Source organism: Alosa alosa, chromosome 1, assembly GCF_017589495.1.
Source record: "Alosa alosa isolate M-15738 ecotype Scorff River chromosome 1, AALO_Geno_1.1, whole genome shotgun sequence".
NCBI lineage: Eukaryota > Metazoa > Chordata > Actinopteri > Clupeiformes > Clupeidae > Alosa > Alosa alosa.
Window position 1 is genome coordinate 42338324 of NC_063189.1, and position 11052 is coordinate 42349375.

At 39.8% G+C, this 11052-nt stretch overlaps 1 protein-coding gene across 1 annotated transcript; it reads left to right on the forward strand.

Annotated features, from left to right (window-relative positions):
- The first annotated feature begins 1081 nt into the window (after positions 1 to 1081).
- Positions 1082 to 10280, forward strand: slc7a8b (solute carrier family 7 member 8b). Its single transcript, XM_048254771.1, has 11 exons — positions 1082 to 1833; positions 2634 to 2838; positions 3000 to 3151; positions 6607 to 6732; positions 7707 to 7860; positions 7986 to 8109; positions 8317 to 8420; positions 8630 to 8726; positions 8837 to 8986; positions 9250 to 9427; positions 9569 to 10280. The coding sequence occupies exons 1-11, from the start codon at positions 1704 to 1706 to the stop codon at positions 9694 to 9696; spliced, it is 1548 nt and encodes a 515-aa protein (XP_048110728.1). The 5' UTR covers positions 1082 to 1703; the 3' UTR covers positions 9697 to 10280.
- Positions 10281 to 11052: the final 772 nt, after the last annotated feature.

The following is an 11052-nucleotide window of genomic DNA, read 5'->3' on the forward strand; positions in this document are numbered from 1 at the left end:
TTGGCTGGACCAATGATTTCAATCACATTATTCAACGTTAATTCCTATTTTGACTAAAACTTTACAAACTGACACTCAACAGCATTGACAGTCAGGAAACGATGTATTTACCTTTGCTGTAAATAAATGTACAAAATCTTACTGCAATTGTTGATGTTTGCATGCGTTGCTTACTAAATCATTCGACAAAGTAGTCTACAACAAATCTATGAAGTAGCCTGTCCAGGAAATTAATTGAAAAAGAGACTACTCTAATGCATCTTTTTGCATGCCTTTGTTAGATGAAGGTTATTTCATTTCTCACGTTAGTGCATCACATTTGGCTGCTATGATAATCTAAGGAAACATGTCCAATGCATCCCATTGCCATGCAGTCCTAGTTGTGTGATGCTTGACCCAGATTGCTACCACAGTAGTTCATTTGTGTAGGCCACATAAATATACATTTGACACTTGCAGACCATCTACCAACAGCCTACCACTTGCCGGCTTTCTTATCAAAACCTTGCACATTGTAGCCTAGGCCTCAGTGTAGGCTACTGTCTGCCATATTTTTCTGGATAAGACCAATGAAGGAGACTACTCATGTAGGCCTACTGGAGATGTTTCAGAAAAGAGACTGGTTCAACAGAAGTTAACAATTTTTAACATAAATGCTTACATTTTCTCCTATAAAGTAACCTATGATGGAATACAGTCTATGCAGCCAATTAAACTGCTGAATTGAGATAGCCTACAGTCTGAGACCTCGTCACGACCAAAGGCTGTTATATGGAAATATGTTTAACATTTATATTAGGCTAGCATTTCTTTATGTCACTAGGCTACATGTCAAATTATGATAGATTGTTTAAATAAAGCATTGGCTTGACAGCGCATGACAAAGACACGTTTTCAAAGTTTCACTCATCAAACCACAAGTTCAAGAAATACTGAAAAATCATCCGTGAGCATAAACCATCACCGGTCATCGCTGTGCTGTATTCATAGGCTATTCATAATCACTATAATTTGTTTTTAATGTATAGGCTACATATGTAAAGGCTACAGATTGGACAAACACAGGAATGTCCCCTTGGCAAAGACAGTGATGGGCGGGGTCTGAGGAGTTTACTAAACCAGGTGAGCCAGACTGGGCACACAGGACACCTGACTGCATTCATTCTGCAGTCTTCAGGAACTCCGAGGACAGCGTCGGGTGTCTCGCTCTCGATGGATGGTTCTGGTCTTGCAGATGCCAAAAGAATGTCATGATTGGTCGAGGTTTATTCTTTCAGAGCTCAAGTTTGTCATCTTTTTGTGGATTTCTTTGTTCTACCTATGGAAACAGTTTCTGCGCATTTAAACTAAATTTAGGTCAGTTGCGCAAATACTTTCACTGAAAAGAGTGCGCTGTGCGTTCAGGTGTTTATCTCTAATTTGCGGTGGAGCGCATTTGCGGGGGAGTTGGTTGAACCACTGCGATATCCTGGTATGCTCACGTCTGCCTTATTCCCACCGGGTTGTGTGTTCTTTTTTGAGGATAGTAGCCTAGTCTGTTTATGTCATTACCACTTTATCAATATTTTGTCATTAGGCTACATCATATTTGTTCTGCTTACTTTTTAACTGAGAGTCCTGAGGCAGTCTACCCTTGCCTAGGCTATAGGCTCAACAGTGCATAAGCTAGTCTTGATTAGTCCAGCGCTTAATTTTGGACAAAAATGACTGCTAGCCCTGGACTCAGTGGCAACAGTGTTCTGACGGACAGCCCAACAGACGAAGACGACGGAGGGCAGGCCGTTGGCCTAAAAAAGCAGATTGGTCTCGTCAGCGCATGTGGAATCATTATCGGTAAGTCCTCCATTATCCACGGCATCATCACAAACTTTGTAATGTGTGCGTGTGAGAGAGCTTTGAATGTAGGCTTTTTCCGTGTCAGAGATGAGTCCCAGAATTTAGTCATTAGCCTATAGTGTTGCTGGGTAGGCTACTTATCAGAAAAATTCTACATTATTTAGAGAATAAAATTATTGTAGTTGCTTTTGTGGATTCATAGTTCGACTATAATGACCTGGACCAACACTTGATTGAGTGCACGATATGACGCCAGCCAGTGTCTCCAAACTCATAGACCATATCTCTCTCACACGCATACACACAGGTGGATAGGCTTAACAAAAGGAAATAAACTTTGTTTAAAGTCTATTGTTGTATTGTTATAGGCTATATTCGATGCCGCAATTGATTGCCACAAATAACTATGAGGGCATTTTCTCTCCTTTGGGTTTTGTTATGCATTCAACAAAATTGTCTTTGAGGCATAACCAAAGCAAATATGCAAGAGAAAGGAATTCATGCACAGAAAAATATTGTGTAGGCCTACCAATTGTGTCTCTAAACAGGAAATGCTAGATGAAGGGTGGGGAAATGGCCCCTTCCCCTATCCAATCCTTTTAAGTGTGGTCCCACCGTGAGAGTGTGGGCGACTGACCTGAATCAGTTAATTCCCTGCCAGTTTAATTATAGAAATGGGAGTTAATAGCTGAATTTGTATGTCAATGCACACCGCATTCACTGAGAGATCTATTGTTTGCCCACATCAGAAAACATTTTGCTAACAATGTAAATACTTTGTTCCCTTATATTTGCAGGCAACATCATTGGGTCTGGGATCTTTGTCAGTCCAAAGGGGGTTTTGGAGAATGCCAGTTCAGTAGGCCTGTCACTCATAGTGTGGGCAGTGACTGGCATTATCACAGCCATTGGAGCCCTTTGCTATGCTGAGCTTGGTGTGACAATCCCCAAGTCAGGTGGTGACTATTACTATGTTAAGGACATATTTGGTGAAGTTGCAGGGTAGGTATTGCAGTTGCATACATTCATGGGTGGTGCAGAACATAATGGTGTTTTTGTGGCTAAAAAAAGCGATTGGCGTGTGAGTGTGTGTGCGCGTGTGTGTGCACGCGTGTCTGTGTCTGTGTGATTGCTTGTGTTTGCACACATATGGACACTCACAGGTTTCTGAGGCTATGGATTGCAGTGCTGGTCATCTACCCCACCAACCAGGCAGTCATTGCACTCACATTCTCTAACTACATCCTGCAGCCCCTGTTCCCCTCCTGCTTTCCCCCGGAGAGCAGCCTGCGACTGCTGGCCGCCGTCTGTCTTTGTGAGTACACCGCCCCACCCCCCAAACACACACACACAATTTTTGAATTTTTTTTATATAAATAAACAGCAACAACATGGAGCTCAGACACTCAAACAGCAAGGGCACACGCAGGGCAAGGGGGAAAACAGTAGCGATGTTATATCTTTTCTTTGTTCATGTTAAGTCTGGTAGCTGCATTCTGGATCAGTTGTAATCTAGCAAGGGTGAAACGAGTCAACCCTATATACAAAGGTTCAGTCTTGAGGTGGTTAAAGCATGGATTGGTGTTTTCAAGTCCTTGTAAGATACAAAAATAGCTTTTGTATAGCTATGGTTCTAATCTGATAAAAGATGACCTTCACCACACTACTGATGTGTTTGTTTAAATTCAAATGATTCAAAAATACAGATATTCTACAGAGCCAGGAGTGCCAAATGTATTTGTAAGAACTCCCTTAACATCCCACATTTGATTTCTTTTAGACTGTTAAATAGGTTGTTCAATTAGCAAGTGCTGTCTGTTGTAACGGGAAGGCAAAATTGCCTGTTCTCTGCATAACAATCATACTTAATGTTTTATTTCTCAAAGACTGAGCCAGGGGCAAGCATGTGTAATGGATAGGGCTGTCAATCGATTAAAAAATGTAATCAAATTAATTACATACTCTGTGATAAATTAATCTAAATTAATCGCATATATAATTTTTGCTGTGAAAGTATTTTAAATATTTAAATTCAAATGAATCATTGAATAATCAACATTAGTGACATTGCAGTTCAAAAACTCTTATTATTTTCACTGTTGGCCATTATAATCTATGATATGACTTAATATGCTGAGGAAATAAAAGTGGTTCAGGAAGAAGCACTTTTGACATTTTTTTGACACCATCAGGCCGTTATTTAAAAGTAAATGTTCCAATCAATGATCTAGGCAGCACATTTCCTTCTCTCTCCTTCATTTTACAGTCGCTAATGGTTACTGACTAGAACGGCTCGGGGTCAAAGGTCATACGGAATCCATTAATCTGCTTTTTTTTTTTTTTATTCAGTTATTTTTTCTCAAAGTAATGAATCAAAATTAATCAGTTATTTTGACAGCCCTAGTAATGGACATACAATAACAGGGCCTAAAGTACAGCTAAAGGTTGCAAGACGGGGATAAAAGCACCACTTTGGAGGACTTTCAAGGACTAGGCCTACATTTCAAACAAAATTAGCATGTTTTTACAAATGGCATTTTATTTACAAATGCACATCTATATTTGTAAAAATCAATATACGAGTTACAAATATAATTTTTTTTATTTGTAGATATCAAAACACATGCAAATCAAGAAATATTTGTGGATCCCCCTCTGCGCATATACAAATATTATTGAGACAAATTTAGCTCCATCTTGGAATGCATTTGTCATTGAATTAAAGGTGCCATGTGTAATGTCCGCCAAAAAATCAATTCATACTCAACATTCCATAAAAGATGGGGCAGTATACCTCCAGAAAGTGAGTTGGTCTACCCTAGAGTAACAACCGAGACACGTGTATTGCAGTTTGGCTGGCGGTTATGTTGCCCGTGATACGCCTCCTATGGCCGAAACTGGTATTATGACACCTGTCGGGCTGTGGCTAGTAATTTAGCATGCTAATTTAGGTTGATCTCTCTGCAGCACTATACCTTGTCATTTTTTTAATGACATCATCGCCCTTGTTTCTTCTCATTCTTTTGATGCGTGTAGCTAGTTTTTTGGATATTTTTACCTCAATTCTTACACATGGCACCTTTTTAATTGTGTGCATCACCCACCCCTTTGTTGGGTTTTCTGATAGGATGGCAAGTGTCATACAAGTGTATTGTCGCAAAATCAGCATAGACTGAGAGTCAGAATGTGGCTTAGGTTTTACTGCCTCAGTGATATCGTTGTTGAAAACTCTCCTTGTCTCTGAGTTTAATTATCTTGACATAAATCTCTAATTTTGGGGGGAGATTCTCTCAGAACAACAAAGCAATACATTTCAAATTACCGGTAATTATGAGGTGTTCAATATCCCAGGCTAAAACTCCAGTGGTATTTATTTTGTGGACATGACTGAAGATTACTGAAGATAGTTCGTCATCAGAGGGATTGTTTGTTGGAGATAAAAGCATCCTAACTGAATTTACTGCAGTTAAATTTGTGGTGCTTTGAGTTTCAATCAATCAGCACGTTTTCATGCTGGGAATAAACAGTTTTGAATCAGTTTATTGCCCAAATTCCGTTTATGTCAATATTCGGTTTTCTGTTAAACAAGCAAGTAGGTCACATTTTGAGCATATTCCTGTTTACATAGCATTCAAATAAGTCAGTGACGTAGCTAACAAATAGGCTCCCAACATCATGACTTAAATCTCCACTGGTGGAATTCCCTCTTTTGGCTGCATAATACAACGTCTTCAAGGTCTTCCACCTGTATTTCACTTCTTCAGGCGTACGTCGATAGCCAGCCTTAATAAAGCTGCAGTTGGCAAGTCTGACAGACTGAGGGGACTTGGCCAAAAAGTTTAATGTTTACAACTCATGCCTCTCCCCCACTACCATCGAGCAGCCTCTCATCGAGTTTGTGCTCGTCAATGCGCACCAGACTGTGATTGGCAGCCAGATCTCACACAGCCCTGCTCTGATTGGACCAGAAGAACCGGGAGCTGTATTTTGAAAAACAAATAACAGGCTCTAGGTGGAGGTAGAAGTGTGTTTTTTTTTTTTTCCTAAAACTGGCTGATTTATGTTGTTCTGTCGGAGCATAGTGTCTGTTTCAGTGAATATGATGCATATGATGCATCTTTTTAAAAAACGTCACTATTACGAGATTTTCTCCCGTCGATGAACTCATTTGCATGATTGTAAGACGGGCTACGTTTGTCTCCGCTTCTTTCCAAAATTATGTGCGTTGTTTCGCCAAGATTAGGAAAGTGTGAGAGAGAATTGGTTCATTTTATCCTAATTCTGTGTGAATTGATCATGTGCAGGCCTACAACACTTTTCTTTCTGGGAGCATATTCCGTTTAAGGTGTTTTCATGACCCAATATTCCGTTTAAAACAGGCATATGCTAGGGTGTGCAAACGGTTTATTAGTAAACCGAATATGGCCTTTTTTGGTTTATTTAAATCAGAATAAGTTGTTTACAAGAGGCTACACGTATTCAGTTTAATCTCAATAGACTGATTCGAAACCGGAAACATGCTGAATTGAATATATTTGGAAAAATGCATGACCTGGATGGATTTTTATGTGAAATTATTGATGTAATAAGATTGTTGTGGTAATTTCACAACTGTTTTGTCTTGAGTAAAAATTGCACTATGTGAAATGTAAACTTAGAGAAAGACAAACGACTATATGACTAATTAAGCCAATGCCCCTAACCCTAGCCATCTGTTTTTATAAAGCGAAGCGACTGCTGTTAAGGGAAACGTGTCACTCTGTCTCCTAGTGTTGCTAACCTGGGTGAACTGCTTCAGTGTGAACTGGGCCACCCGTGTGCAGGATGTGTTCACGGCTGGGAAGCTGCTAGCCCTGGGTCTCATCATCTGCATGGGATTAGTCCAGATCTGCAAGGGTATGTCTTTACCAACACATGAATAATTCAGTGTAAAGGTGGTGCCTTGCTCTCTGGAATTATGCAATGTTTTTTTGTTTCTCATATATTTTTTATTTTATGTCAATGCAGGTTATTGTTAAAATACTGTTAGGGGTGATGTGGTGCAAGTGGCTACAGTGTCCGTACCACATTCGGGTCCAAGTGCCCATGGGTTTGAATCAGACCCGTGGTAATTTCTGGATTTCGCCCCATAACTCCCTCCCACTCACTTCCTGTCTCTCTTCACTGTCCTATCTGAATAAAGACAAAAAGTATACTCAAAAAGCACTGCTAACACCTCTGAGGATATCTTTTGTTTGTCGTTGCTTGATTTGAAGTTTGTTCATCCAGTTCAGCATTCTCCAACATTCAAGAAGAAAAAATAGCTCACAATGCTGCCAATTTTTCTTTTGATAGTACTTCCTCATGTGTGAAGCATTTGCAATAATACCACAGCCAGGGGAGGAGTCATGTCAGGAATTTGGATGGTGTAGTAAACCGCATTTGTGTTGGTTTATTGACCTATATTGGTGTTAATATGGAAACAAAAGAGCAGAAAAGAAGACTGACTGGAATGTTGGGGTTAGGTTTGAGGGTTGGCATTTACAGGCATTTTCTATTAAAGGGCATGAGAATATGATCTGAGATTGGCACAAGCTGTCCTGTCTATGCCAAAGAAGATGCCAGGATTACAGTACATTTCCTCAATGGCATCTTGTGGTATATATAACATGGTTGTGTGTTGCATGCTAGTTAGGTTCTACTGGCATGTGGGTTAATGAGGTTTTCACGGAGGAAGCTGTAAAAACGTCAAGCTCCTGGAAATGGCAGTGATGAGAAGACATGGAATGGGAGTTAGGAATGAATGGGGCATAATTTATTGCTGTTGAGTTTATATGCATTCTGTACACCAAAGTTTTACATGCTTATTTATGCTCTTTATTCATTTGTAGGGGAACATTACTGGCTAGAGCCAGCACATGCCTTTGACACTCAGCAGGACTATGATGTCGGAAGAGTTGCTTTGGCTTTCCTGCAAGGTTCTTTTGCCTATGGAGGCTGGAATTTCCTTAACTATGTTACAGAGGAGCTCATTGATCCATACAGGTAATGTGTAACTGATTTCACATTTTATGTTAATGATGCGTAAATGATATGTAAAGGATTTCCAAAAATTTCATTTCATAAATCGCAAAACGTGCGAAAATGAACTAGAGATCTTTCATTTTCAGGAACCTCCCTCGTGCAATCTACATCTCCATCCCTGTGGTGACATTTGTGTATGTGTTCGCTAATGTTGCGTATATCACGGCCATGAGTCCTCAGGAGCTGCTGGCCTCCAACGCCGTGGCTGTGGTGAGACGACACAAACACACACACACTCCATCAGCCCCCTTTACTAAGCAGATTATACCACTCATTATGTAATGGTGCTTTTGAGGGCTAGTTCTTTAGGCGGGCAAAGATGTTTTTATGTAGTTTTTAAATGACAGCTGTTTGGCTGGCTTATCAACACTCAGTTGGCTAAGAGCATTTGGCCTCTTCTTTCTGTCTGTCTCTCAGACGTTTGGGCAGAAGTTATTGGGAGTGATGTCATGGATCATGCCTGTTTCCGTTGCGCTGTCCACATTCGGAGGGGTCAACGGCTCCCTCTTCACTTCGTCTCGGTCAGTTCCTTCACCTCTCTCTCTCTCCCTCCTAATTCTCTTTGTCATATCACACAATCATCATCACATACTACTGTCTAGTTCAATTTCCTATTGTGATATATTCAATGAAACAGCAATTGCAGATGTTTGCACACCCAATTCCAGTTATTTGGCTGTATTACACTTGCATATAAATTTGACAAAGTTTTGGGCTTGATTACTTTCAGCTTGTTTTTCGCTGGAGCGAGGGAAGGACATCTACCGCGTTTGCTTGCCATGATCCACTTGGAGCGCTGCACCCCAATCCCAGCATTGCTTTTCACTGTGAGCCTCACACATTCAGCCCTTTCCACTTCATCTCAATTCCTTTCACTTGTGATATTTTGCCATTTAATTTGTTTGAGAATTATTTATGTTACACCATTTTCCTTTAGTGTCTGTCAACACTCCTGATGCTGTGCACCAGTGACATGTACACGCTGATCAATTATGTCGGCTTCATAAACTATTTGTTTTATGGAGTCACAGTCGCTGGGCAGATTGTACTGCGCTTCAGGCAACCTGATCTGTATCGCCCAATCAAGGTATAGTTGATGGCCAAACAAAATCTCTTGAGGCATTTCCCTTACTGAATTTATTTACTTTTTGTTTGTTGTTATGTGCAGCTATCGCCACATTAGTGTTGAAATGTGGTGGTTGTTATTATTATTATTATTATTATTATTAAATCTGATATAATTTTATGATCTGTCCGTATGATCTTCCTTGGTTTTCCATCTTCACAATTACATGCTATACAGATCATTATGTTTGTGTAGATGTTGAACTGCTTTTCTCCTCTCGCCAGGTAAACCTGATGTGGCCAGTGATCTACCTGTTGTTCTGGGCCTTCCTGCTGGTCTTCTCTCTGTACTCAGAGCCTATTGTGTGTGGCACTGGCGTTGCGATCATGCTGACTGGCATTCCTGTCTATTTTCTCTGTGTGTACTGGGACAGCAAACCAAAGAGCGTCAATATTGCTATTGGTATGTGTTCCTTTTCAGTTTAATCTACCTTCCCTGGTGATGAAATTTTTACATATATACCCGGATGAGTTATTACCATATAGAACATGTTTTTGTTTTTTTATTAATGTTGCCTTCATACTTTGTTTTTGTCTTACACAGCTGCTGTTACACACTTGATTCAGAAGCTCTGCAGGGTTGTCTTCCCCTCAGAAGACGAGAGCAGAGAGACTGTCACTAGTAATGAGACAGAAAATTTGAACAACTCATGCAGCAAAAGGTCAGCATAGTTCTGTCCATGCAGATGCAGAGCGTGTGTTGGCTCTGGCTGAAGAGGAAAGGTCCATCTCACAGAATCCGCTCTGTTGCATTCAAAGGGTCAAAGAGCAGCTAATCTATTATCTCTTGTCTTTGTTTTTTTTTATTTATGTCTGTCCATGTATGTCTGTCTATAGTCTCATGACTTGATCTGTGTCTGCTATTCAACATTATGTTTACATCTATATTACTTTTGAATAAGTTCATTTTAAGCTTGACCAACTTTAATGAACTTTTAGTTTCACAGGAAAGGACCATTTGCATAGTGCCTTCAAACACTCTCAATGCGGCTTCCTTAAGCTACTGACTGAATGAAATATTACATGCATTTCAAAATATATTATGGCCTTACCTTACCAGAGGAAGTGTTATTTTAATGTATTTGATGCCTTTGGTGTTGTATTCACATTTTTCCAAAACTGTATTCAATGAATTAAAAAAATATCAAATGCACTTGGAAGATGTATTAAAGAGGCAACCACATAGAATTGTGTTTACAATTTCATAGGGCACTTGTATTGTTTTTGTAAACAAAGTTGATTTAAAAAGTCGTTAATATGGGCCATTGTCCTTTTTGACTTATTTTGTCTGTATTTGCTTCCAAAAGAAATATAAAAGTATGGGGAATTGTCGATCAGATCATTCTATGATTAACTCTGAACTCAAATAATACAAGAAGGACAACACGCAGATGATCCCAGTGTGCATTCCCGTGGCTTTGTTTGAGCAAATTAGATCTATCTCATATGCATAAGTCATGAGCCAAATATCAGGCTTCTGTCTGCTTGTAAATTAAGTCCACAATTAGGCCTAAATGTGTGTAGAATTCCTGCTGTAACATTGGAAATTTCCTTCTGGGAATGGTTAAAGCATATTTGAATTTCTCTTTTTGGGTGACATTACTCTACATTTCCTTGTGATGTTGGGAGCAGTAAAAGAATACATGTACACATTTTTTCTATGTAGAAATATGCTCTAATAATGCAAGTTTGAAGCTCACCAAACATGGGTTGCTATTTTTGAAGGGACCGCTGGTGGCGCTAGTGCTGCTATGAGGCTCTGTGTGAGATGTGCTGTCGTGGATAGCTGCACTGTGTTACAGTGTACGGTGGATGGCTAGCTAGTTAAATGTGCTATAAATAAATACCTCACCTCTGTAGGTAACAACGCCCCACCAGCATCACTTACTTGAATAATAATTGGGAATAATCTAGAGAACAAACCACCAAAATATTAACTCCCCCATCCTGGGAGTTTATTTCCGAGGTAAGATTCATTTAGATAATCTAGCTAACCCGGCTAACGTCCAAGGTTAGGAAAGAAATACT

Coding starts and splice junctions, on each gene's coding strand:
- slc7a8b (XM_048254771.1), top strand. CDS start 1,704: ATGACTGCTAGCCCTGGACTCAGTGGCAACAGTGTTCTGACGGACAGC. Junction 1,834..2,633: donor CGCATGTGGAATCATTATCG/GTAAGTCCTCCA, acceptor TTATATTTGCAG/GCAACATCATTGGGTCTGGG. Junction 2,839..2,999: donor ATATTTGGTGAAGTTGCAGG/GTAGGTATTGCA, acceptor GGACACTCACAG/GTTTCTGAGGCTATGGATTG.